The sequence below is a fragment of the Telopea speciosissima genome, chromosome 1, assembly GCF_018873765.1.
Source record: "Telopea speciosissima isolate NSW1024214 ecotype Mountain lineage chromosome 1, Tspe_v1, whole genome shotgun sequence".
Classification (NCBI taxonomy): domain Eukaryota; kingdom Viridiplantae; phylum Streptophyta; class Magnoliopsida; order Proteales; family Proteaceae; genus Telopea; species Telopea speciosissima.
The window spans coordinates 7,511,191-7,537,944 of NC_057916.1; the positions used below are offsets into that span (position 1 = coordinate 7,511,191).

Consider the following 26,754-nt stretch of genomic DNA (forward strand, 5'->3'; position numbering starts at 1 on the left):
CCAGAGACGAAAAAACAGAGCTGACGGTACCTTGAAAGTGTCACAGTTTGGAGCTATGCTCCTCAAACAGGCTCTTTCTTCAACCGAGTGGTGGGGGGTTCAAAAGGGTACCCCTAGGCGATCCACAAGCAGCAAACCTCTTCCCAAAAGATGAGAAGATGAGGGAGAAATGAGAGAAACACTCCTTCAGCTGGCGGAAAAAACAGGGTGGCTGTAAGAGCTTCAATCTTCAACAACAGCCACTAAACTTCATCCATGGTGTGTGGGTTTGAAGAATGAACCACCAAATAGTGTAGTATATGTATACTTCACATAGTACAGCCTCTAATGGAACCCCTTTGTCCTCTTAGGGTTCCAAAGAGAGGTGAAGAGCAAGACAGCAAAGCTTAGTCGACTCTCAAACCAGATTGCTTAGCTCTGATACCAAGTTGGAACTTAAAGATGGATCGAATCTAGTAAGAGAGATGAGATTTACTTCAAGAAGAAGAAGGATAGAAGAGAAGAAGAGAAGGGAATGAGAGAATCGATTGTGTGTGTTGAGTGATTCTCAACACACATATTACTTCATTAATAATCTCTTCTAAATTACACAGGCCTCCCTAGGGAGGTAAAGGGAAATAAAATAAGAACAAGAAAAATACAACTTGGTCATGTCTTATAATATGACAATGACAGAACTACCCCCACAAGATATACTAACAACTCTAACAGGCTGACGTGGCTTAATCAAGCAATTGTATAGAGAGGCTGTCGTTAGATTGATTACATGGAAAATTATATCAATTATATGACCCAATTAGGTATTCCTTCTTGTATTCCAATGTTTTAACCATGTCTCATTTGGGATGCAACTTACCAGATGAATGAAGATTGGTGGTGCCCATTTGTACATCAAGTGTAGGTTCTAGTGAGCTGGCAAGTGGTAGATGGTTACAATGTATTGAAAGTGGGACTCATCGTCAAGTGAGATACCAATTATTTTTTGAAGAAAGCTCGGTCTAGTCCATAAAGAAAAGTAGGACCCTCAGCTCGGTCTAGACCATAAAGAAAAGTGGGACCCTCAGTAAACTGATATACTTGCCATTGCACTTCTCATGTTCCACACACCCTCTACCCCACCCCCCCACCCCCCACAAAAACAAAAAAAAGAAAAAAAAGAAAAAGAAAAAGAAAAAAAGACGAGTGCGAAGTCTACCCTGACTAAAACAATATTTATCAACTGGGATAGTGTACATGTCTTCTGATTGACATATCCTGATATCAGTTCTTTATACTGGCTTTCTCGATTGTATATATGGATGGAACTCCTATAATTAGAGGGTCTGATGTAATTATCTTTGGAACGCCAACACTTTGATCTTTGTTATTAGGAAACATCAGTTTTGCTCACTTAATGTCTTTGTTTGAATATTTTTTACTTCATTATGCTGGCTGTTTTTACCTTTACAATGTGTAACCAGTTCCAGGAACTGGTTGAGCTATTGCAACCATCAGGTTGCGGGTTCGAAACATGTAAACAGCCTCTTCGCGAAGCGGGGTTAAGGCTGTCTACATTCCCCTCCCAGACCCTGCAGTAGCGGGATCCTCGTGCACTGGGATGCTCTTTTAAATGTGTCAGTAACTCTGTAACAGGTGTTAATTTTTTTCCCACCTCAATTTTTCAGGCTGGATCCTTGAGAGGAAACCCTTGTGCAACAAGACTAAGGCAACTTGAGCAATTCTCAGGCCTCCTTAGAAGCAGGACAGAGTCAAGGGAAGCAAAGAAGATAATTTCTAGTGGTGAGACCGAGGAGGATGACGATGACCAGTGCTGCATCTGCTATACATCCGTGGCAGATGCTCGGTTTGAGCCATGTTCTCATGCATCGTGCTATAGCTGCATAACCAGGCACCTTCTAAACTGTCAAAGGTGTTTCTTTTGCAATGCTATAGTCCTGGAAGTGCACAGGGATGATGAGAAGACACTGTGATGGATGGTAGACTTTATCTAGATTAGCTGAGTTGTTAATCTGGTTGTCGATCCATTGGCCGATTGAGGCATCGACAAACAGAATGCAGTGAGGAGTTTCAGATCTGTGACAGATGTTATCCAAAAGAAGTTATTACAAGATGGGGGGGGGGGGGGAGGATCTCATTTGTAGGTGCTGTTATTGTTATTCTCTATTTAAAATGGTGTTTGTATATAAGGAAATGTGTTCAAAAGTTGTACCAAGCTGGCTAAAAATATTGGCAGTGTTGGGGTTCATAAAGAATTTTTGTAGAGATCAGAGGGCATTATTCTGTAAATATGAGATGTAAAATGGAAGGAAAAAGGAAATCTTTTGGCTCTCTCTCTCTCTCTCATTTGTCCATTTGAATTACCCATTAATTAGCTCCCTTAAGTTTTAAAGGATCTGACTCAAAAGCGACTAACTTTGGTTATGTTTGGTTTGGCAAACCTCACAAGGTATCTATTTTGCCATATAGATGGATAGATACTATCCCGATCATTGGACACATTCGAAACTCTAATTAGTTGTGGGTCCAACCATGCATTTCATATTTTACTTTCGCTGGCTATTCAATTTCTCCAAAGTTTCTAAAAATTTAGATATTGAGAACTCTTTTTAATTTTTTTGTGAGAACGAGAAATAAAATTTACTAGTTAAAAAGAAAAGTACATAGTGTACATATAGGTCTTGAGAAGATTCTTCGTCGCTCTCTCTAATGTGTTTAATGACTAAATTACCCATGGCTCCCTGAGATTTAAGATTTTAGAAGCACAAGCCAAAATGTATTAAAAAGCGAAGACGGAGAGGTAGCGTGAACTGTGACCAGAGAGTTGCATCGTGTCATATCTCTCGCATTGTCTCGTCAACAACCAATGTTCGGTGCGATCAAATTCCAGGCTTGGGATCCTGCAAAAAGCAGCAGCAGCGAACCCAACGTCCCTCTTATGTCGGAGCGTCATCCACAGCACTCACCACCGTCGTCCTCCGTCGCATCTCCGCCTCCCTGTGTTTCGCTTCTCGTCCATTTCTCTCCAGTCCGATGATACTGCTGTTGCTACAACTGTCCCCTCACCTTCTCCTCTCACTTTGTCAGTCGCTTTTCCGCTTTCGCTCCATCTCACCGACTTGAACCTCACCCATCGACACATCTTCATCTTAAATGTCATCGCCTGCGTGGTATAATTTCGGCATTTCTTCTCCAACCCCCTCCCCACCTAGGGTTTCTTCTCGGTCATTCTTTTCCCTTTCTTAAATTTCACTGTTAATTTTTTTTTTCTTTTTTCTTTTGCAGGTAGCTGTTTCTGCATCTTGGCTCTTTTTTTCTGCAATCCCGACTCTTTTGGTTCGTAATCTCGAGCCCAGCCCCAGCTGGAAAATGTTTGTTTATGTATGTTTTTAGTTCACATAAATTCTTTATATTGTTCAATGTGGGATGTGTTAGGCTTTCAAGAGAGCTGCCGAATCACTAGAGAAGCTATTGGATGTCACGAGGGAGGAGCTTCCCGATACTATGGCTGCCGTCCGGTTATCCGGCATGGAGATCAGTGACCTTACCATGGAGCTCAGTGATCTCGGGTTTGCATTTGAATTCTATGTTCTCATCATTACTTCTATTTTATCCTCTTTTGTCTGGCTGATTTATTAACTTATATACATGCCCATTTGCTTGTGTAGACAGGAGATAACTCAAGGTGTTAAAAGCTCCACTCGAGCTGTTCGCTTGGCTGAGGACAGGTTGCGTCGCATGACGACCATGAGTCCAACAGGTTGGCTATTCGGTTCTCTTTTTTCTGTATCGTCATGGTTGATTATGAGGTTTTGAGCGGATTTCAGTGATGGGTTTTACTTCATTTTCACTTGATTAGCATTGGTGCAGGAGCAGACCAATCAAAGAACCCAGAGGATGGAACCAGTGTTAGCTAGAACTGCTAGGGGGCTTCGAGAGGGTATTGTGAAGGGGCGTTCTCTCTTCCAAATTATCCTTAGCTTAACCCGATTCTCTAGGTTGGCTCTTAACTATTTTGGTGCTCGAGGACAGAAGCGGTGATTGGAAACGCCATGGATCATTCTACCATGCTTCATGGTGAGCGCAAGCAAATCTCTTTTTGTGCATATATGATATATATTTCTATATATATTTTGGTTTCAAGTTGAGTTCGTTGTTTATCCGTTATAGTCTATTATGGGTTACATTGGGAGATACTAGGGACCCAATAATAATGGCATGAGAAGGGACAAGAGAATTGCTTCCTTCATTCTTTTTTATTTTTTTTGGATCACAGATGTTTTGAATAAATATTTGTCATTATATTTTCCTTTTAAGTTAATGCCTTGATAATGGGGTTAAGATCCTCTCTTAAATTTGGCAGTTTCACTCTCTAGTTTGGCTAACTAAAGATACTTGATGAGCTATTATTGACTCTGGTTGTTTAGTATTACTTCTAACAGATGATTAAATGTGTTAATCATTGAGGTGTCATTTTGATTGATGACCAGGTTGCATGGTTTCACCAACTATTCAGAACTTAGTTCCTATATCAGGCACCATTAACCTTGTATTAATATTGAGATTGAAACACTGAAAGAGAAAAAGGTAACAAAGGGTGGGAGCGTATTCTCCGAAACCAGGATGGTGCACGTGATTCTAGGATGTTATACTGAGCATTCTGAAGGGAATTATACTTTCACATTGTCAGTGTTTTCAAGGAATTATACTTTCACATTTCAACACCAATGCACCCACCCTTCCCAGCCCCACTTTCGTTCCCTCCATTTTCAGAAACAATCTCATTCGCTGACGTTTCCAAACTGATCATTGGTTTTTTTCTTTCAGAGAGGAAGATACCCATTATAGCTCTCTCTCTCTCTCTCTCTCTCTCTCTCTCAACTCCCTTCCTACATTTTTTTCCCCACTTCTCACCAATATCACTCAACCAAAATTCCCTTCCTACGTTATTTTTCCACTTCTTCTGTAAAACTATAATATTGTTTGGAAGTATCATTGAACCCATCCTTCAGTCTCTCTCTCTCTCTAATTTTATCGTTTAATTGTATATTAATTTAGGGAGAGGGGTCCCCACGCCGATAATGTGGGGAGGAATCTGCACACCACACCAGTGTCCTGAAAAAGGTATTGGAGCAAATGAGAAAATAATGAAAAAATTCATGTGAGGGAAACTGCACATTGGCGTTGTGGCAATCTTTTGCATAAAATTATGAAAATGTTTTTGTTTCCATTTCATTGTCATTAGGTTTTTATGTTTTATTGCAAAGTTTTATTTGTTTATTTATTTATTGTTTTAATTATGATGAAATTCATAGTTATTGTTAATCCATCAATCTGACATACTCTATTGTATAAATATTTAAAATAAAACACATCAACTGTTTTTACATTATGTATATAGTTGTGCCAAAAAAAAAACAAATAGGGGGGTAAAAACCAAACAGATTCACTGTTTTGTCGAGCCACTACATGTAAATTTCAGTTGGGTAACTGAGGACAAGGAGCCAAATGGATGGGTGAATTAGAGATTGAAATTTGACAAGTGACCTATCTAGATTTCTCAATTATTTAAACAGTTTGAATTGTGAAAGTCACCCATTCCTGCTTACCACATAGCCCCAAACATGTGACAACACTCGGATGTCAAACACATATATCAGCTCCCAAAACACAGTCTCGAATTAAGAACAGAAGCAATACAAAAAAGGAAACAGATACGAGGGGGCTGGGGGTGGGGGGAAATGAAATTACTAATCCAGCAGAGGGAAAGAGCCCAGGAACACAATACTTCTCTCCACTCCTTGATTGGTCGAGGAGTTTGCCATGTTATTAACAGTCTTTGGCTTCCACTGATGGCTCCTTCCAGGAACATGATGATAGTTCAAGAATTGTATTCTCAATAATTAGTGGATCTCCATTGTTGATCGAAGGGGCCTGAAGTAGATGTAGGTGAAACCTTTTTGGCCTTCCATTAGTCCCCTCTCCTTGGGTGTGGTAAAGCACCCCAATGTTAATGTGGTACTGGTGTGTGATAGAATCCATCAGTTCTACAATTGAAGTTGTAGACTTCTTGATTCAATGTATATTTTGCAGTTTGTTTCCTGGAGAACCGGTAGAACATACTGAAGCGTTTTTGGAAAATTTGAATGCTTATGCAAGAGAGTTAAAAGTTTCCAGTCTGGAACCTGGATAGAGAGATGCCTCCCCTGATGCAAAGAATAATCTCTTCAATTTGTAGTTAGAAAAGTTCTGAAATAATGATTTTCTAGTAGGGTGTATTATCATTGCTGTGGACTAAATTTATTCTGTCATGGCCTTTTGGTATTATAGAGTCTCAAGGATCTATACTTGATTATCTATATAGATGGTTTTCCTCCAAAAGCCAAGTATTGAATGCCTATTGAAGCTTCCGGTTTGATAATTACCCTTGGTTATAGCCATATTTTGGTCATGTAGTTTTCAAATCTAATGTTTAAAACTTCGTATTTTTTCGTTTTCGAAATTTTGCCAGTCATTGAAATGTTTGATCAGATTTTTTTGGCTGTCATGTCCAAATTCTAAGATGTTTTTAAGTCGCCATACTGAAAACAGTTTTTATTTTTATTTTTTGCCATTCCTGTTTTAACTAACTATGATTCAACCTATTGATCATGAATTTACGAATTGGAACATGAACTTAGCAACGGTATGGGAGCCTCATTCCTCTCTCCAGAATCTAGTTTAATTATTGTGGGCATTTGTACATTATCAAATCTGTGTACTCAGATACACTAGCCAACTTAAACAGAAAATTTCATTGCAGTTGGTTTTATTTACCCACTGCAGGAGGCCAAGACAAGACACTTAGAAAACAAGCAATGGAATCCCTAACAAATGGAGTCTAGAAAGCCAAGACTCACTAATAACATTTGGATTCTGGAGGGGTCGAGATAAAGGGTCTTTGTTTCTGCTGTCATGGGGACCAGATTCCAAGCTTAATTTAGTTTCTGTTTGCTTGTTTTCTGTTTTCATTTTTCAACTGGGGTAGTAACCTTTAACTTTTATTTGTACTTATTTTTTGATTGATGAAGAACCACCGAATTTTATTTAGATGATGAGAATCCCAGTAATTGTACAACCCAATCAAGCTGAAAGGGTAAGAATCTGTTTTAAATGCTCTAACCCACCTTCCTGTTGAAGAGGAATACAAATTTTAGATAGAAAGAAGGGTAGGGGCGTGTTAGCGGGAAGGTTCAACGTTTTGGGGGTTAAAATCTACGGTGTGATCAATGATCATGTATTCCATTTTGAGCCACATGAACTAATAGTTTTGGCGAATGGACTAAGGCTCCGTTTGGTTGCAAGTGGAATTAAAGGGGAATTAAAGGGAAGGGAAGAGAAAATTTTCAAACTTAAAAAATAAATTTTTATAATCATTACCCCATGTCCCATGTGATTGTATAAACTACTTCAATTTCTTATCAAATATAATAAATATACATTTTACATGTCATATTTATTTTACATTTTAAACCAAAGGGAATTGGGTGCAAAGCCTAAATATGGAATGATTTAGAGTTATTGATATTGTCATATGGTGTTACATGGGGTAATGATTGTAAAAAATTTTTTTTTTTTTCCTTTAATTCTCCTTGCAACCAAATGGAGCGTAAGGGATTTTATCAATACATATTGGCTGTATTAGGGTGGCAGGGTGCTGTTCGGATCATTTTGTCAAATAAAAAGATGATTTTTAAACCACTTTATGCCAATAGATATACACACCAGACATGGGCTCTTCTCTGTAGAAACTGAAGGCAGAAGATGATATCAGTGGTCATGACTCATGATTGGAGTAGGGTACAATATTTTTTAACAATTGAAAAATTCTTTGGTTTTCTCGAGTGGATGTCGGCATTTATGTTGAAATAGGTTTAATTCTTTTAGGTTCATGTGTGATTAGTTTCTTTTTTTTTTTGTTCACGTATTCGTTCCAACAAGTGATATTAGAGTAAAGTTTGGCAAATTATCTCATGTAGTATATTGAGATATGAAGAATATGTGGCGTGCAAAGAATCATAACTTGAGACAATATACATTGCACGCGGCTAGTGTAATGGAATCCCCACATCTCCCTGTGAGAGTCTTCGTCTTGGGAGAGAAGGATATAGGAAGTCCTTCCCTAGGTCAGGGTTTAAGCCCCATAAAAACGAATATGACCCCATAACAGTTTCAATGAGGACATGTCAAACAAAAAACTAGGGTATGGGTCAAGTTGTGATCCAGAGAATGTGTTAGGCAACCTAGTCAACCTAGTTAAATTCTTCTTTCTATTTACTTGGTTAAAATTAAATAAAATACAAGAAAATAAATTAATAAAGTGAGTAGGTTTCTTTTGATGCCCCTTTTTTTATGCTGGACGTCTAAGGTTTCCCCATTCTAAATCTTCAAATAGGGGGCACCATTTGAGGGGCATTTAGGATATATCACCTCCCACATGAATAGTGGTATGTGAAGGGGCCATGGGATTTCGTTTTTGTGTGGTTGTTGTGACAATATTTTGTCCATAAATTAAAATACAAAGTTAGGATTAAAACACATGCTCAATATGTTTGATTACAAAACAAGGGTTAATATACTGAAAACAAAATACACATTTAAAAATATATTAATAGATATAATATATTTAGAAAAATGAATGCTCTTGGTAGTGCGTTGTGACGTGTACCTGCATCCAGACATAGTCGGGCACTAAATGACCCCCCCAGCCCCATAGAAAGGCAGGGGTACGGTGGTCATTTCGTGTCCGACTGTGTCTAGACGCAGTTACATGCGACAGCAAACGACCAGGTGACGTTCTTTCTCCCAATATATTTATTGAAATCACTACTACAATGTAATAACCTTGGCTAATGCATTGAATGCTTGAAAACATTAAAACAAAGAGCAAATTACTCAGACCTCCCCTAAACTATCTGACAATTCAGGGAAGCTCCTCTGCCCTTCTAACAACTACTCAGACGTCCCCTACTTTTCAAACTGGGCTTCACTTAGCCCCAGGCCGTTAACGGTATTAATAATTAACCTGATGTGACCAAAATGCCCTTACTTACAAAAGACAACAACAACGCATCTTTTCCCATTTTTCTTCTTCTGCCTCCTCTTCTTCTTCTTTTTCCTCCTGCAAACCTTGAACCCAGATGAGATGCAACAACACTCGTCTCTCCAAAACCCATCTCCTCATACTTCTCGTTTCACTTCCACAACAATCTTTTTCCTCCTGTAAACCTTGAACCCAGATGAAATGCAACAGCACTCTTCTCTCCAAAACCAACCTCTGCGGCATCTTTATCACATCAGTCCCACATGGAAAACCTAGATAATAAGGCACTTACGTTTTCAAAATTTTTGCCTTCAATTTGATGTCTCCCAAGAAGTTTTGCTCAGTACATCATTGAAGAATAATATATTCATTCTAACCATTCGAAATTCTACAAAACAGAGTTTCAGAAATCAGACCATAAATTATTAGTAATTTCCGTTCTTCCCAAATTGAAGCCCATCATCCAAGAGGGTTCATTCCAGATTTGCAGGATCTTCAGAACATTTGAGGTAGGTCTGGTCAATTTCAGTTCCGCACTTTGCTTCACATCAAACCCATCAACATAGAACTTTGCACAATTTCCAGACATGAAATATGAACTCCCATGGCCACATTGATAAGCAGATTTCTCAGCTTATGCAGTGGAAGCCTTTGTCCAAGCAAGAGGTTCCCTTATTGTCTTAGACTTCTCCTGCCATTTCCTTTTCAAATCCAATCTGTTTTTGTCTGATGAAAAAAAAAATCTACTTTTTCCCCCACCAAATGTTCGGTGTATTGTTCTTAATTCTTGTTTGAGCTGGTTTGATTCGTGTCTTTCTCAGCGGATCTCCGTGATATGTGAGGATTTAAGTGTCTCCATCTGGAAATATCATTTTGTTTGTTCATTTTGCTTTCGTCTGTTAGTGATCTAGGATTTGGGTTCAGTTAGGGTTTTCTCTGGTGATCTGGGAGTGCAATTTGATGAGATCGTGGGTTTGTTGCCCTAGATTTGTTCTGTAAGTGAATCTAATTCGCCCTAGATCGTGGGTTCATTTGAAGTTCTGTGCAGTAAAAACTGGTCCAATAATCATCATACTTTAAGAAGCATTTACTTCTCCTTCTCTTCAAGAAAAAAAGTGTTAGAGAGAGAGAGAGAGAGAGAGACACACACACAGAAAAGTTTAATATGTTTCTCAGGTGGAGGAGAGTGGGGATTGTGACCTGTGTGGATGGGGTTGCAGAGGGGTGGGAGCAAGTGGGTTTGCAGAAGGAAAAAGAAGGGAAAGAGTGTAAGGGCAATAGGGTAACTTCTTATAGGTAAAAAAATTATAATTGGCAATTTTTTTAAGTTTTTCAAATTTATCCGTTACCTAGCTTTAAAAAACTAACGGACTGGGGCTAAGAGAAGCCCAATTTAAAAAGTAGGGGAGGTTTCCTAAATTGTCAGAAAGGTCAAGGGAGGTCTAAGTAATTTGCTCTAAAACAAATAAAAAAATATATTCAAAAAATAAAAAATAACAAGGAATCAACTTTAACCAATTTAAAAAACCATGAAATATAATATAAAAATCATCTATAATAAACAAATGAATGACAAAACTATCCCTCAAGAAAAACGGGGGAGTATGGTCTCATTTTACAGGGGGCTCAATTGAGTCCCACCTGTGAAATGACCAAACACCCCCCCTTGTTTTGCTAGGCTGAACCTTCCAGCTCCCGCCACAGCTGGAGGGAGAGCCAAATTGCCCTTATTGGCATTTGAATTTGGTGAAATCAGGGATGACGTTGTTGTAATGGAAATAAAGGAAAGGAAAGGAAATCATAGGAATTTTTATAAAGATACACTCTGTCTAGCTATTACTTACCTGTCATCGATCATCACCATTATGTACAACAAAGAGACAACAATTACAATTGTGTTCTTTGTAGTACGAGTTATATTTAACCCTAATGCACAGATGAATCTTTCTTGTTCTTGTTCTTGTTCCCTACCTCCAACCCTCCAAGCCCATATGGCTCATCTCTGTAACTTAATTCACGGACTGAAACCGGTGATGGTGATGGTGCTGGTTCAGATAATCACTGTGGGGCTTAATTTATTATTCAAGTTAGCTACCAAGGATGGCATGAACCAGCAAATCTTGGTTACTTACCGATGCTTCTTCGCAACCATTTTCATGGCTCCCCTTGCTTTCTTCGTCGAAAGGTACGTACGTAGGTTGATCCATTCAAGAAATTGGGAGCAGATCGGCCGAGTTGACCGATCCGCTATCCCAATTCACAGAATCATCACTGATCCAAGGTATTGTTCTAGGGTTCAGGTTAATTCCGGTTTGATTTTTAGAATGGGCAGAAAATGATCCATGTGAAAGCATCCATGTGCATTGCTCTCATAAGCACTTTCTGTTCCGATAGCATGTTCACTACTGTTTCACCAACATCAATGTATATATCAACACGAAACATCTAGGTTTGACTCATTGGTTCCGTATTCAACTCGATTGACTCAGCTGAGTCTTATGCACTTGGAGTTAACTATGATTACTCGATTCCCTCTAGTGCCCCTAAGTTGAGTTGATTCATTCAAGTCACCGATTTGAATCTTGACTAGCAAGCTATGATAAAGAGCAAGGATTTAAAACTTGGGAGTTAGCATATATAGATATATATGGGCCCAAATACATGGGGGTGGGTGCAATGACCACCTTGCCCCCCTGAGTGGCAGGTCCATGTGTCTGGGCGCAGCCTGCGCTGTGACACAAAGAACATGGGCCCTTATTAGGGCTACCAAGTGTTGATATAGTCATACAGTCCCAGACCACATGCATGTTCATCAATGTAATATTACAATGCATTGTTTCTCCTATTTTTACTTGCTTCTCATGAATTATGAGTAATCTCTTCTTCTGAACTTACTTCTTGCACACAGAAATAGCAGACCACAGTTGACGTGGATGGTCACCTTCCAAGCATTCCTTTGTGGCTTATTTGGGTAAGTCATCCTTTCCGATGAGTCTATCTCCCTTCTTTTCATAAGAAAAGACAGTTCTACACCCTTGTTTTAAGGAGGAGAGAGATAGACACATGAAAGTGCTGCTGTAGACTACATTCATTTTCGGACAGAAAACAGCTTCCCTAATAATTAATTTTCTTCCTTCTTATTGACCAGGGGACCGATGTCTCAGAACTTATACGTGGCATGCTTAAGGTTAACATCAGTGACATTTGCAATGGCCATAACAAACCTTATTCCAGCCATAACCTACATTATGGCTGCAACTTTTGGGTAAGGTTTTGGGTTTCCCAACTCTTGACTTCATTTATTAATAAGGAGTCTAAATCCTCTACCCAAGTGGGATGCCACCCCACATTGGGGTGGCTAACATTGAAATGGATTCTTCGCTCATCTGATCTCTGATCCCCTCTAACTCTCTGACAATGGGGGGTGAAGATTCCACCTCATTGACCCTCACCATATGGGATAACACAGAGGATCCAGGTCGTCTGTGGTGCAGCTGCCCGTCTTGTCTATGCTGCTCAGACATAGGGCTGTGCACAAAGACCACCTTGCCCCCACTCAGGCAAGGCGCTCGGACAGGGGTAAGGTGGTCTTTGCATGTGGCCCTATATCTACGCAACACAAGCAAGACGGGCAACTGCGCCGTAGACGATTCAAATTGTAACACCACCCCACATGGGTTGAGAATCTAGACTCGTAAGCATACCTTTTATGTTTACTAATAATATATTGATGGATCGTCAATATTAATCAAAAGTTTGGAGAGATTGGGGATCCGGACTCTAGCAGGGAAAGCAAAGCTGGTAGGGACTGCTATAGGCATAGGAGGAGCAATGGTGTTGACCTTCTACAAAGGGGTAGAGATCAACATTTGGTCAACTAAAATTGACATTACCCGTGGATTTGGGAGCAGAACCTCCGCATCAGCATCACACACTGGTAATTTCGTATTGGGCTCATTACTAGCCCTTGGTTGTTGTTTAACGTACGCACTTTGGTTGATTATTCAGGTATGTTTTTGTAACTGACATTATTCTGAGCAGATGAAATTTTGCTATTACACTTGTAGCAGAAATGTTCCTGCTATCTCACTTGCAGCCAAGGAAATGGACTCTTAAAGGGTACTTTAGAAAATACTAAAACCCTACAAGGGTATTTATAAACCCAAAGGAGAAGTGAATTATTCCATTTCCTTGGCTGGCAGCAAGCAGGTAACAGAAACATTCTTGCTAGTGTAGCAGCAAAATTTTTTCCATTCTGTGCCATGTTTAATTTTAAAAATCAGAATCTTAGATTTGAATAAGCCCTATTCATCAGTGATGTGCTGGACATCGATCTACGGTTTAGACTGATTTCAGCTTATTCCCTCCTTGTGTTTTGGTTTTGCCTTTGTAGACAAAGATGGGCGAGAGATATCCGTGCTACTTATCAATGACTGCTCTTATGTGTGTTATGGGGTCAATACAAAGCGTTATATATGCTTTATGTACAGAGAGGAAGTGGGAGGAGTGGAAGCTTGGATGGAATATCAGGCTTTGGACAGTAGCTTACGGGGTATATGTACAATAAGATTCTACATGGATGAACATGAAGGAGTTTATGAATGCTCTCTGCGCCGCAGCGTAGACTGCATCCAGGCACATGGGCCTGTTACTCACGGGGCAGGGTGATCATTGCGTCCACACCCATGTGGCTGGACGCATCCTACTCAGCGGCATAGAGAACATTGCCCTTTTATTTATGTTCTTTACTTTCTTAAATTAGCTTGTTTTATTTCTTATAATTAATGAATGGATGTCTTTTTGCGGTGGTGGTGGTGGTGGTGGTTGTGTAGGGAATAGTGTCAATGGGGTTGATGTTTACGATGATAGCGTGGGCGATAAGGGCAAAGGGTCCACTGTACGTATCAGTTTTCAGTCCTCTTTCTCTGGTGTTGATAGCCATCGTGGCCTCCTTGCTCCTCAATGAGAAGCTCTATCTTGGAAGGTAAAGTTATTTTCTTTTTGTATTATCGCAATTACCTTTGAAATTTCAATAGGGAGAATTTACAATTAATAATGGGGAAGGTATTGGTACCTTAGTTAGTAAGTTCGGGAACGGCAATTGAACGGGAATGGATACGTACGACAATTAAACGGACTAGACGGTAATAATACTTTTCAAAAATTCGGCTTCATAAAATACATACGATAATAATATGGTACATGTTTAATACGGGTATAATACGGTATAGACAGCAATAATACTTTAAAAAAAACAGACATATATTCATTATATAACATGCATTCACCACCTAATAGACAAAATAATATCATGATTTTACGAACTAAAATAAACACAATAATATAATATGTTATATAACATCTCTAAGATTATCATTTAACATATCAAAATATCAATAATCTACAAGAAATGAATGTAGATTGTCTGAAAATGAGATGAGCAAGTTGATTACCTTATCATTAAATCATTTTTCCAACATTACATTTCTTTCTATCTACAATGAGATAACCATATATTTTTAACCAGATGTGTTCTTGTGAAGGGGGATGAGTTTCCACTAATTAACCAACACAAGACAAGAGGGAGAGTTCCAGATATGGATCTCCACTGTATACATTAGCTACAAGAGACAGAAAAACAAGAATAAAATAGAATAGAAATTGAGCCGTTCTCGCCAATATCACACCAGATTCATTCGCTTCACTATCACTATCAAAGTTCAAAGATCAGAGAAACAAGAGGAGAATACAAGACTTAAGTGCCGCTTTGTTGAACGGAGATGGGGAGGATGATTGGAGATGGAGGGCGACTACTATTGCCTGCTATGGTTGGATGTTCAACGCAAATCAAAAGGGACAAAAGGGAAAGTGAAATCGTTTCCCTAAATTCTAATCTTTTGGGTTTTTTTTTTTTTAAAAAAAATGTATAATATGCATATTATACGAATATAATACTCGATCGATTAAAAAACACGTTTTTTTATAAAAATATGGAAAAATACAAAAACGGAAGTATTATATGATAAAAAATTTGGATATGCGTATTATACACATATTTACTAACTAAGATTGGTACACGATAGATTTCGTGCATCAATGCATTCAATAGTGGGTGGGGGGCTTTATGGTCATTTCAAATAAGCATTTATTATGTCCATCTGATGGTACTTCATACAGATAGTGTGTATCAAAACTTCTCTCATTAATAATTTACAAGGACTGATTTCTATATATGGTGATGCGAATCTTATTTACAAAAATTGTTTTTTTTTTGTACAGCTTAGTAGGGGCTGTATTGATAGTAATGGGATTGTATGCGGTGCTGTGGGGGAAAGGGAAGGAGATGAAGAGGATGTCTCAGATAATCTCTAACGAATCAGAGCATATCGAGGTGGTTGTCACTCCCGTCCCCTCGTCTTCTTCTTCACCAGCTATTTCAGATGATTCTCGTAGTCATAATTTGGCCATGGTTGCCCCAGCAGCTCTACCGGTTGTTGTATAAAAAGAAGAAGATGAAATGATAAAGAAATAAAAGAACACAAATGACGAATAAAAAAATAGTATTTTTTTTCCTTTTATTTATTATTGTATGAAAAAATAATGGGAAGCAATTTTTTATACGGGAGCGTGGCCTATGCTTGTACTTCCATATGTCTATCTCTCTCCTCCATAAAATAAGGGATCAAAAATGTCTTTTTACATTAGAGAGGAGAGAGATAGACTTATGGGAGTGGTGGCATAAACCACACTACGGGACAGGGATCTTTTTCCCAAAAACAATATAAGTACTTCTTTGTAGTCCTCCAAAGAAGGCTAGATAAAAAGTCACCTTCCATTTCAAAATTGGTCTGGATCGAACGGATTTACCGCTGTTTTTTAACAAAAACTGAATTTTATTATTTTTGTACCATTTGATCGTACCATTGGATTGATATCGGTATCAGATCGATCAAGATTCGGGATTGCCCTTAGCCGATACTGGTCCAATCCGATCCAAGATTACGAACTATGGACCCGATTCAAGCAATCAGTTAGAGATACCATATCAGTTGTCTTTACTAATTAGGCCATTGAGTGCGTAACAAGGAAATTTAATGGTTCACTTTTAGGCCCATGGGATGGGAAAGATAGAAAGAGTAAGCTATAAACCCAAGTTCCCCAATCCATAGAGGAAGAAATGCCACAAAATCTAAGAAAATTTCATGTTCATACACTCTTTGATCAGTCAAATCAAATCAAATCGGCTCAGAGAAGATGATGTTTCGTTTGGGTTTTCTATGTTAAAGGAAGCAAGCCAGAACCAGGTGAGGTTATTGGTTAAACTGCAACCTGAGAAAGCACCACTTATTTCACTTTCAGGCTTCGTCTACCGTCACTTCTTATCTTACTTTTCCAACTATTTTCCTTTTTAAGTCCTCTCTTGCCTTTCCCTTTTCTTCTTCTTCGTTGGTCTCTTTGGAGCGGTTAGAACCAAAAAATGGATGAAACCTGCTGCATTCACGAATATGTTTACTGGACTGAATTCCAGTCCAAGCGATTCTACCAGATTCTGCCTCAGGGTGACGATCGCCAGCTCGTAAGTCTACTTTTACCCTTTTTCTCTCTCTCTCTCTCTATTTCTCTGAGGGGTTTTATTGATCGATGACTTCCATGTTCTATGATAATTGCAGAGCATTCCGAGTAAGTTTGTTCAGAATGTTAAGGAGCTAATTTGTGGAATTGTTAGTTTGAAAGGTCCTGCTCGGAAGACTTGGAAGGTGGAATTGAATAAAACACAAGATGGTTTCTTTTTCCAAAATGGATGGTCACAGTTCGTTAAAGATAATTGCTTAGAAGCAGGGAATCTGTTGGTGTTTAGATACAGTGGGCATTTACATTTCGATGTCTCCATTTTCGATCATGAAAGCTTATGTGAGAAAGCTTGTTCCTTTTTCGTCGAGAATCGTGGCTGCCGTGTCACCAGGAACGATTACGAGGAAGCTTCACCTTCAGGCTCTCGTTTACCCAACCTTTTTGGATCATCGAAGAAGCATCGAAGCGACAGGGTAAAGCCACACCCAACGCTGCCGCAGCAACCAGCTACTCAACATACTCCCTCTGAAGCTCCTGTTGCTAGGGTTAAGACACCGTGTCCGACCACTAGACCCGTTACTGCCAAGCGGAAATTCAGGAGTGAAGAGCACGATTCTTCTGGTTTTGGTACCAATTTTCTTTTGCTAATATGCCCTTCTAATATATTTGGTTATTGTAATACAGTGTATGCACGGTCTTCTGTTCTGAAATTCTGATTTGCTTCTACGTTGTTCGATTGGAAGGTTCGGCTTTTAGTGATGAACCAGATGAAGATTCTTCAGGGGATTCTTCAGGTGAAATTCCGCCACCGGGCTTCAAGTACACTGTTCGTGAACATAAATCCGGTAGAAGACCTGCAACTGAAGAAGAAAAGAAAAAAGCCCTGGAATTGGCTGACAATGCCTTTGCTGCTTCTTCGAATGAGAGATTCTTGGTCGTTATGCGAAAGTCCCATGTTTATAGAGGATTTCTGTTGGTAACTATAAAGCTGAGCTCTGCTTCGTTGGTTTGGGCATCTCTATAACTTTATTCCCTACTCATCTACCAAATCATTGTATGTTGCAGACGATCCCTTACGACTTCGCCCTGAAGCATTTTCCTCCAAACAACAAATATTGCACTCTCTGTTGCCAAGGCCATAAAAAGGTTGTCATGTTTAAACCCAGACAAAGCCCTGTTGGTGGAACGTTTTCAAAGGGTTGGGCTAATTTTGTTCTGGAGAACAACATAGAGGAACATGACATTTGTTTGTTCGAGCTTGTTGATCCAGTGCAGAAGCAGGAGGAGCAGGAGGAAATTGTCTTAAAAGTTCAAATCTTTCGAGCGGTTGAAGAAATGGTTCCCCTGACTTGCCTCAGAACTCCTCGCCTGGGCTGCAGTGCAAAGAAAACTCAGAGAGGTGGAGCCTCTGGACGAGGGCGTGGACGTGGGCGAGGGCGTGCTCGAGGAAGGGGGCGAGGGAGAGGGAGAGGGAGAGGGAGAGGGCGAGGGCGAGGGCGTGGACGTAGCAAGAGTTCCTTGTAAGACTTCTTACTTATCAAAACGAGAAAAAAAGAGTTCCTTGTAAGCTTCCTTTCTTCATCATATATTCTCTGTTCTTGGGATGCTCTATATTCATGTAAATGTAGAACTTTCTTCATCATATATTCTCTGTTCTTGGGATGCTCTATATTCATGTAAATGTAGAAGGCACTTTTTACAGAGGAAATCCAATGTGGGGTTGTGAATATTATGGGTGCAAGCAGCATCAGTTTTAACCTTTCACTAGGCAGAGTTTCATTTTGAAATTACTGAAGTACTCAATTTCTATGCTAAAAGATTGAGATTCAATTTCTGCAGCATTAGTTATGAGTAGGTTGCAACTTGGGCCGTACAAACCTGACTGCCTTTGAAAGGCAAAATCTGCACTGACCCAATTTTGAATGTTTCTTACTCTTAAGCTCAAATATGGCGCATAAAGATGTGTATATTCAGACTTAATGATGTCTTTCTAGATGTATATATTACACTTGAAATATTCGTATGATTGGGTGGAAGCATGGTTCAAGTAAGCATTATCAAATGGAATCAGTCCCTGCCGATGTCAATTTGAATCAGCCCGAATCAGAATCGAAATTTCCTAATTCTGATCGGATTTGACTTGATTCCTCTTTCTATTTTGATCGGATTCTATCGATTCCTCAAACCTAGGGTGGAAGAGTTAATTTTTAACATATACAAGTTTTTTTTTATTATTAATTTTTTTATTTTTATTGATAGGTCCTACAGTCCTACTCTATTCTATTCTAAAGCAGAGGGAAAGTGTGAACTAAGAGGCTTGAACCCAAGACCTACCAGTAGCAATGGGCTTTTACGCATCACAAGCTACGAAGTGCGCTAGACACTTGTTCACTAACATATAGAGTTATTGTAGTGTTACCTTTACACGGTTATATGGACATCGTAGGGGACATAACTTTGCGGGTCACGAGTATGTTTGAGTGGTAGGTAGTCACATTGGTATATGCTAGATCCATTGTCGCTGTCCTAGTTGCACCCACCTGGAAGCTGGTGTGCAAATTGTATTCTTGGTACAGACATTCCCAGGACCTATGTCTCAGGAAACCACAACCATAGTATTATGTCTCAGGGAAACACAACCATTATATTATTATACACTAATCTTGGAAACAACATTTTAAAGAGTTTTCTTGTGTATTCCAAAATTTAATAGTTCTTTATTATGGTTTCCAGGGAAAATTACTTTGTTGTAAATTGAATACAACAAATAATTATTGGCACTCGATCTAGAACATTTGTTACTTGTATCAACTGTATTGTGATATGGTACCTGAAAATTTTTCAGATTTTTTTATGTATTTCTGTTGCACATCTGGTGAATACTAATTATTTATGCCACCATCCTCGTGTTTTGCGTTGTTTCAACGTAGTTCTTTTGTATGTAGGGTTTGGATGTTCTTGACCAGGTTACAGCTTCCTTCTATATCTTCTTAATAGAAGTTTTTTGCAGAAGTTGTTTGCTTTCCTCTTTCTTCGTAATAGTAGTTGTTATAACTTGGAAGAAAGGAAATAGAAGTAAAGAAAAAAAAGCTATAGAATAAAGCATGCACAAAACCAGTTTTTCCCAGATAGAACAGCACCATTTCTTGGCAACTACAGTGTTTGGGTTGGATGCTAAATGAATCTGTATGGAGTATGGCTAATGTTGATGAAATTTGCAAGATTCTTTGATCCATGTTAATACTCTCCACCCGTTTCTTCTGAGACCTGCACGGGTACACACACACAAACATATGCATGTATGCACCGATACACACAAGAAAATTAAAATACTTAGTCTGGAAACAGATCAAACATGAGAAACATTCCAGTGCCTGGCCCAGCTCACCCTGACTCAAAGTCTGAAAGATCTCTCTGTCTAGGCTTGACCAAACCCCAAGGTTGGTTGTTGCAATTGGGTTTGTGTTTCTACACTTAAGATTGGGTTTTCAGCTGACTACTATATCACATTATATTGGACTCCAGTTCATGATGATTATATGTTCTCTGTGTTGTATTATATCTTTCTAATGTGGCTCCATGGTTGTCATTTTGGACTTTAACCTCTGTTTTGATTTGAAGTACCTACTCCAACACAAGCTGATGTGTTAGATATGCTATAACTAGGCTGCTAACTGTAACAATTTTGTAATTTAGGTCGTGAAATCCTAAAGAGTGGCACTTCAATGGCTTCTTTCCTTGTACACACCTTCATTAACCTCTGCTTGGATGGACAGTTTGTGGGGTTCAAACCCAGTAAGCTGAGTACTTGGATATCATCAAGACCAGGGTTGTTTTTTGGATTGAATGTTTTTTTTTCTTACTTTATATTGGAATTGGACCTGCATTGACTGTGTTAGTGGATCTGATTTCATGAGATGGTTTCCATAGCTTGATTCCATCACAGTGCCGCACAAACTCTTTGCACATTAATTTACAATTTCAGACATGGTTAGGAGGTATGTCTATGGTCGATGGCAGTTCCTTGGGTTCTGCAACTTGGTTAGTATATTTAGAATCCAACGCTTCATTGAGAGATGCTGTGGACTGGATTTCTGGATTGCCTATTTTGGTCCAAAAGCTCAGGGATTTAAAATTTCTGTAGAATGTAAGAGAAGGGAATTAAATCCCTAGTAAGGGTAAAGTGAAATTAAATCAGAAGTAAAACGGAAACTTTTGGAATCACTACTTACATGATTGTTTAACGGGAAATTATCAGCGCCAACCCTGAATGTTTGCCTATATTTTAAGGCACACCCACTAACTACCATATTATCAGTGTCACCCCCTATTTTATCAAACTAATTTCACATAGACCCCCTACTGTCAGTTAAATGGTGATTGCAACTATATAATATTTTTTAAAAAACAATTCTACCCTTCGGGTGAAGTGCCTATTTTACCCTTTCAATTAAAACACCCACAAACCCTTCTTCTTCCTCACACTCAGCTAACAACATTGGAGAACATCCACTGCAACCTATCGTCTTCATCTCTACCCTGTTTCATTTTTTCCATTTTCATACTGAAACTCACCTCATCTCCACTAGTTGAGCGAGAGGCGCGGAGTGGCGACGAAAATCATGGACTACCTACCTAGCTATGCATCCATTGAAGACCTTGGAGAGTTCCTGCCGGAAACTGCAGCAGTAGATCCCCAATAAAAAATGCCGGAAAATCGAATTACCGATGCGAAAACCAATAGCAAATCCATTAAAAAGAGCTTAACTTCAAGAAATCGGCATATACTCTTCCTCAGTATTACTTCCAACAGTGTGGAAATCCCAGCTTTAAATCTGGACATTTTATTTTCTCTTTCAATTCTATAACCACTTTCAGAAAACCAAACAAACATTGGGAAAGAATGAAATGGGAAGAGAAATCAATCTTTCTTCAGTTTTATTGTAACAATTTCTGGGCATTTCCCCTGATGTCTAATAATCAGCAGTAATAGTTTTAAGCCAACTACCATTTGAAGAAAGAAGACTGAAAAATTAATATGTTCCCAATTTTCACCTTTCTGAATCTATTAGATTCTTCATCGTAGATGAACATACTGATCTCAGATCTTGAACCGATAGGAAAATACAAGCCTACATCCTCCAACATCTGATGAGGATGATTCCTTCCCCATCTCTTTTATGATGACTAGAGAATCATTAAAATCGATCACTTACAAATACAACATCGGATGAACAAACCCACCTTACAGAAACATCCATCGCCAACATTAATTACTATTTCACGATCCCGTGAGAGGGTACTTAGCAATGACCCAAATATCACCTCATTAAGGTTTTTCAGGAACAAAAATGAGGGACAGCCAAATCCGAGAGAGAGAAGGAGAGAGAAGTCACATTACCTTTCGTCGCCGGTCGCCGATAGGTTTCGTCGCCTTTCGTCGCCACTCGCCGTCACTCGCCGCTGCTCGCTCAAGTAGTGGAGATGAGGTGAGAGCTCTGCAATAAGGTTTGTCGCTCGGAAAAACGGGTCGGATTTAATGGGATGTGGGCGGGTGAGAGAGGTAGATAGGAGGGGTGGATTAAAATAATAGCTTAAATGTATTAACACCTTTGGATTATTACATGGGCAGGTGTCTTAATCGTAGGGGGGGTGTTTAAGAAATGATTTAGATAAGGTTTTTTTAATGTTGTAGTGTGAAGGGTATTTTGGTCAAAATAATTTTAATGGTTAATACCGTTCAAAAATGAGAAACCATTGATATTATGATAGTTAGTGGATGTGCCTTAAATATAGGCAAACGGAAGAAGGTGACGTTGATAATTTTCCTTGTTTAAAATATTTTAAATTTAATTATTAAATTAAAGGGTGAAAGAATCCCACCGGGTCGAGCAGCGCACATCATCCCTACACCCTAACACAGGTGCTTGAAATGACCGCTGCAACCCTTACATGGGCAGGTGTCTTAATCGTAGGGGTGGTCAGTTTAAGCGCCCATGCCGGGGTGCAGAGGCGGCATGTCTGGTGCCAGTGGGTGACGTTTCCTTTTCCTGTGTCCCAATTCCCCATCCAATGACTGCATAGAAACTTTGGCATTAATATCATTAATAAGAGTTTGAGCCTTTGAGGTATTTGGGAAGAAGAAGGCTGCTTGGTGGAGCCCCTACACGCAGGCAAATGGGTGGCAAAATGATTACCCTGCCACCATATTGGATGATGTTTGGCTTGGGCGTGTGCTCCCTTTGGTTCAGGTGCACGGCCAGCGTGACCAAATGGTGTTTTCTCTCCTAATCATAATTATGTCAAAAAAATTTCATTTTTAAAAACTGATTTTACATCTCTTCTCTTGGTTTTACTTGCAACAATGACGGAGACCATGAGCTTTCTTTTTCTGCCATGTGGTGGCTTAGTTGGCAGCAAAAGTTCTGCCTTCAGCTCCTCCCCTATCGTGGGAATCAGATCCCCTCTCTGAGTGTGCATCTGACGGCTGGGTAGTGTGCTGGGATGCGTGCCAGGTGTGGCCGCTGTTGGATAAAGGAACACTGGATCATGTGTGTGCTAATTCCAGCTGAGAGAGGTCCACATTACCGAGTGGAGAACTAAAGATGTGAAAAATGATTTTAAGAAAATTTCCATTTTGATTTGATTTCACATAATAATAAGGCTTCTTGGACAGGGCAACTATTAGCCACATGGCAGGTGAGGTGAGGTGAGGCTCAAAATTTTGAATTTCGTACAAAGACTTCCCTAATAGATGATCGAAGCTCTGAATTCCCCCCTATGCTCTCTTCCACATAGAACAGAGTGTATACAGGTTTCCAGTGACGGAGGAGCCCATAAATCTGACTAACAGTTGTTACAGCAGAGAACACATCACATCTATTATTACTAAGAATTCAATTTCGGCCATGAATCTATGGATTAAAGGTCTATTTCATCCGACCCATGAGGAGAAAATAAAATAAAATAAATTAGCTAGCTAGTTCCTGAGCTCTGAGACCTGAAATCTAACTCAATTCAGCTTTAGCTTTTGAAATGATAGAATCCCTGGCGTGGTAGTGTATGTCACAGGCTGACAAGACGTCTTTCCGACCGTTGGAAATTAACCCAATATTCTCAATAATGCAGTTACACTAGCTGTTGAGCACTTGAGCTAGATAAACGTATACTCCCCTGTATTTTTTTTTTACCCACTTTGTAGTTAAATGCCATTAGAATGCTTTTTCCAGTGCAACAGGCACTACTGTCACAGCACTTTATATTTTCCCTTCCCTCTATATATATATATATATATATATATCCTTGTCAGTTTAGTCTTTTGAGAATTTTATCGGTTTTGAATGATTTCAGAGGCTTTGCCACTGTTAAGTCCTTTTGAGGAACATTGTCCTTGCGTTCTCTTTTTAAAGCCCCCTCCCTCCCTCAGTTGATGAAAGTGGAGGAGGCGTGCTTCTCTATGTTTCTCTATCCTCATCTTTAAAGGCAAATTGGGAAGAATAGCCCTACTGTTTTCCTTCTTCCTCCCAAATACAAATTCAAATTCACCAGTTTTCAATGGGTAGAGAGCGACGACATAGACCTTCCTTTTTCAAAGTACTCCTTGGTGACTTCTCAAGAAGACTGGTAAGAACTGAGAACAGGAGCTTCCATACACTGCACTGCATGTCTGCATCTCCCCCCCACCCCAAACCCACTTCTCTTCAATTCCTTATTTTGTTTAGTGATCTTCAGACATTTGTTGGAAAACTGCATGAATCCTAGTAAGTACTCCTTTTCCCTCTCTTTCCTTCCTTGTTCCCAAAGCCTTCCCACCAGGTCTTGCTCTTCTTTATTCTCTTAGAATTTGTTTCTATTAGTGACATTTGCAGATCTTTCTCAGATGCATCATCCTTAAGCTCTTTGAATGACCCTTTCTGTTTTAATAAAAAGACTCTTTCTAGTTGGAAGTGGCCTTCTGTCTTCTAAAGAGGAGAAGAAAAGAACAAAAGGATCAGCAGCAATCTTTGAGGAAACTATTAGGGTCTAACTAAAAAAAAATTCTGAAACATGCGATTAGTTTGACTTGAATTATTTTATTCTTTTTTACAGAAAATCCCATCAGATTTCGTGAAGCATTTCAAGAAGAATCGGCCCAAAAAGTTCATCCTTCAAAGTACTAATGGGAAATCATGGCGTGTGAGGGTGAAGAAGATCAAGGGTAGCTGGTTTCTACAAAGGGGTTGGCAGCTTTTTGTGATGTACCATTCTTTACAAGTTGGGGACTTCTTGGTTTTCGAATTTAATGGCAAATCAAAGTTTAGGGTCACAGTATATGACAGAAGTGCTTGTGAAAAGGAATTACCCATTTACCACATAAGGAAACCAAGAAGAAGAACGTGAGGAAGCAATAAATTGTGAGTTATTGGGATTATTCTACTTTTTAAGTAAGAAATAGCTACCAACTCAGGATCATAATCCATTTGCAATTTTACAGAATTTATGTTACTACAATTTGTAGGTGGAGCCATTGTACCGGTGAAGCAAAGAAGCATTAAAAGTACCATAACGCCTGAAGCAGTTAGCTCATTCAAAACAGAGCACCCACATTTCATACATATTCTGAGGCGCTCCAGAAAATATTTTGTAGTGAGTTTACCTCTGGAACTGGTCCATCTTGTCTCTCTCTGTTTTGGGTACTGCACAAGAATTGTGAATTCTGAATCATTTGCCTTCTCTGAGCATAATCCTCCCCCCTTCAGAATTCACAATTCTTGTGCAGTACCCAAAACACAGAGAGAGAGAGAGAGAGAGAGAGAGAGAGAGAGAATTCCATGCTTATTAAGCCTCATTTTATCTTGCATTCTTATGTTGTGGTGTGCTAGACTGTTCCAAAGGCTCTGGCATTTCAGTATGAACTTTTAAGCAAGGGGAGCATGGTGCTTCAGGTTCCTCATGGGATGTCACAGACAGTAAAGATAGTTCGAAGTAAAGATGGTCGCTTCAACCTTACTTCTGGATGGCTTGTATTTCAGAAAGAAAACAATCTGTCAGATGGTGATGCTTGCATCTTTGAGTTCATCCGAGGAATGGGTAATGCATTCTGTGTTCACATATTCCGAGCTCGATCACTTGCATCAGCACCAGCACCAGCATCAGCATCAGAAGTTGTGGAAGTTGATCCAAGCAGCTACTGTGCATCACCCACTGAAACTGTTAAAATGTTGACCTATGATAACCCATCAGATGACGCAACCGAGAATAGCCAAGGGAAGAAGTAGGACCCTTGACCACAAAATCTACTGTAATACTCTGTACTTGAAAGCTAACTCTAATGCCACATTTCAAGCTTCACCTCTGGGTCTAATTAATCATTCTTACTGGTTTGGTCATTGATGCTACTGGAAGATCTTGAATGGTTGTGGGTTTGAGATTTCTTCCATGCAAACAGATGACATGAAACATGTTATAATTGCTACGTCAGAGTGGTTATAACCTGTATGGAAGGAAGAGATGTTGAAGAGAGGAAGTGTGAGATTTAAATGTGTAGAAGGAAACAAAGAAAAGTTGTAATTGGGCCTTTGTGCCAAAGATATGAAATAACAATGGGGTTTATAGAGGATTCTATGTGCCTAGATAGATTAAAGACCATAAGGAGAGGTCCTAAATGGTAATGGGTCAGTGATAAACCAAAGCCCAATTGGGGGATAGTGGGAAGTGGGGAACCCATGACAGATCTCTAAACTTTACAAGATCAAATTTAAATGGTTCTCAGAAAGGATTTGGGACACAAAAAAAAAAAAGGATTTAGTTGGAAGACTTTTGGTCAGAATGACAAAATTATAAGTTTATATTCTCAAATTTAAACACATTATCTCTAGTTAAGCAATGTTTTATTCTTTTGTTTGCCATCTGAGCAAAATTTCAGGAATTATTATCGTGACTAACTTGAAAATCTTAATAATAGATCAATTTTGATCAAGATCTGAGCAACTAAAGGAAAGGTTTCACAATTCTATTACAAGTCTAAAGATTAAGTGAATTTGGGTTTGTAAAGGTCTACTGAGACAAAACTCACAACATGCATGCAGAAAATCACTCACAGCATACATGCAGAAAATCCGATT

At 39.2% G+C, this 26,754-nt stretch overlaps 5 protein-coding genes across 7 annotated transcripts in view; all 5 read left to right on the forward strand.

Annotated features, from left to right (window-relative positions):
- The window catches only part of LOC122668009 (E3 ubiquitin-protein ligase RKP-like), a 38,663-nt gene extending 36,357 nt beyond the window's left edge, over nucleotides 1-2,306 (forward strand). For all 3 annotated transcript variants that reach the window (XM_043864532.1, XM_043864539.1, XM_043864546.1), the window contains one exon: nucleotides 1,665-2,306. In XM_043864532.1, coding sequence (XP_043720467.1) covers nucleotides 1,665-1,970 — 306 coding nt within the window. In that variant the 3' untranslated portion in view covers nucleotides 1,971-2,306. The remainder of the gene's footprint in view (nucleotides 1-1,664) is intronic.
- A 114-nt stretch (nucleotides 2,307-2,420) lies between these two features.
- LOC122648688 lies at nucleotides 2,421-4,318 on the forward strand. The gene is made up of 6 exons (XM_043841909.1): nucleotides 2,421-2,427; nucleotides 2,818-3,167; nucleotides 3,283-3,333; nucleotides 3,433-3,566; nucleotides 3,666-3,757; nucleotides 3,857-4,318. Exons 1-6 carry the CDS (start codon nucleotides 2,421-2,423, stop codon nucleotides 4,036-4,038), a joined length of 816 nt encoding a protein of 271 aa, XP_043697844.1. The 3' UTR covers nucleotides 4,039-4,318.
- A 6,766-nt stretch (nucleotides 4,319-11,084) lies between these two features.
- Nucleotides 11,085-13,195, forward strand: LOC122648702 (WAT1-related protein At1g25270-like). Its single transcript, XM_043841925.1, has 5 exons — nucleotides 11,085-11,264; nucleotides 11,988-12,050; nucleotides 12,228-12,344; nucleotides 12,835-13,024; nucleotides 13,121-13,195. The coding sequence occupies exons 1-5, from the start codon at nucleotides 11,113-11,115 to the stop codon at nucleotides 13,193-13,195; spliced, it is 597 nt and encodes a 198-aa protein (XP_043697860.1). The 5' UTR covers nucleotides 11,085-11,112.
- Nucleotides 13,196-16,501: 3,306 nt separating this feature from the next.
- On the forward strand, nucleotides 16,502-18,175 carry LOC122648709 (B3 domain-containing protein REM16-like). The gene is made up of 4 exons (XM_043841934.1): nucleotides 16,502-16,655; nucleotides 16,750-17,278; nucleotides 17,395-17,627; nucleotides 17,717-18,175. Exons 1-4 carry the CDS (start codon nucleotides 16,557-16,559, stop codon nucleotides 18,173-18,175), a joined length of 1,320 nt encoding a protein of 439 aa, XP_043697869.1. The 5' UTR covers nucleotides 16,502-16,556.
- Nucleotides 18,176-24,187: 6,012 nt separating this feature from the next.
- LOC122648713 (putative B3 domain-containing protein Os03g0621600) lies at nucleotides 24,188-26,001 on the forward strand. Its single transcript, XM_043841937.1, has 5 exons — nucleotides 24,188-24,274; nucleotides 24,740-25,028; nucleotides 25,076-25,084; nucleotides 25,125-25,276; nucleotides 25,513-26,001. The coding sequence occupies exons 1-5, from the start codon at nucleotides 24,206-24,208 to the stop codon at nucleotides 25,906-25,908; spliced, it is 915 nt and encodes a 304-aa protein (XP_043697872.1). The 5' UTR covers nucleotides 24,188-24,205; the 3' UTR covers nucleotides 25,909-26,001.
- Nucleotides 26,002-26,754: the final 753 nt, after the last annotated feature.

What these genes read in the sequence shown, in the direction of transcription:
- LOC122648688 (XM_043841909.1), top strand. An exon ending in TAAATGTCATCGCCTGCGTG is followed by an intron (nt 3,168 to 3,282) that starts GTATAATTTCGG and finishes TTTCTTTTGCAG; the next exon opens with GTAGCTGTTTCTGCATCTTG. An exon ending in CTGCAATCCCGACTCTTTTG is followed by an intron (nt 3,334 to 3,432) that starts GTTCGTAATCTC and finishes GGGATGTGTTAG; the next exon opens with GCTTTCAAGAGAGCTGCCGA.
- LOC122648713 (XM_043841937.1), top strand. Translation starts at nt 24,206, where the DNA reads ATGGGTAGAGAGCGACGACATAGACCTTCCTTTTTCAAAGTACTCCTT. An exon ending in GTGACTTCTCAAGAAGACTG is followed by an intron (nt 24,275 to 24,739) that starts GTAAGAACTGAG and finishes TCTTTTTTACAG; the next exon opens with AAAATCCCATCAGATTTCGT. An exon ending in GCTCCAGAAAATATTTTGTA is followed by an intron (nt 25,277 to 25,512) that starts GTGAGTTTACCT and finishes GTGGTGTGCTAG; the next exon opens with ACTGTTCCAAAGGCTCTGGC.
- LOC122648709 (XM_043841934.1), top strand. Translation starts at nt 16,557, where the DNA reads ATGGATGAAACCTGCTGCATTCACGAATATGTTTACTGGACTGAATTC. An exon ending in GCACGATTCTTCTGGTTTTG is followed by an intron (nt 17,279 to 17,394) that starts GTACCAATTTTC and finishes TTCGATTGGAAG; the next exon opens with GTTCGGCTTTTAGTGATGAA. An exon ending in TTTATAGAGGATTTCTGTTG is followed by an intron (nt 17,628 to 17,716) that starts GTAACTATAAAG and finishes TGTATGTTGCAG; the next exon opens with ACGATCCCTTACGACTTCGC.
- LOC122648702 (XM_043841925.1), top strand. Translation starts at nt 11,113, where the DNA reads ATGGTGATGGTGCTGGTTCAGATAATCACTGTGGGGCTTAATTTATTA. An exon ending in CTTGCTTTCTTCGTCGAAAG is followed by an intron (nt 11,265 to 11,987) that starts GTACGTACGTAG and finishes TCTTGCACACAG; the next exon opens with AAATAGCAGACCACAGTTGA. An exon ending in CATCACACACTGGTAATTTC is followed by an intron (nt 13,025 to 13,120) that starts GTATTGGGCTCA and finishes TATTCTGAGCAG; the next exon opens with ATGAAATTTTGCTATTACAC.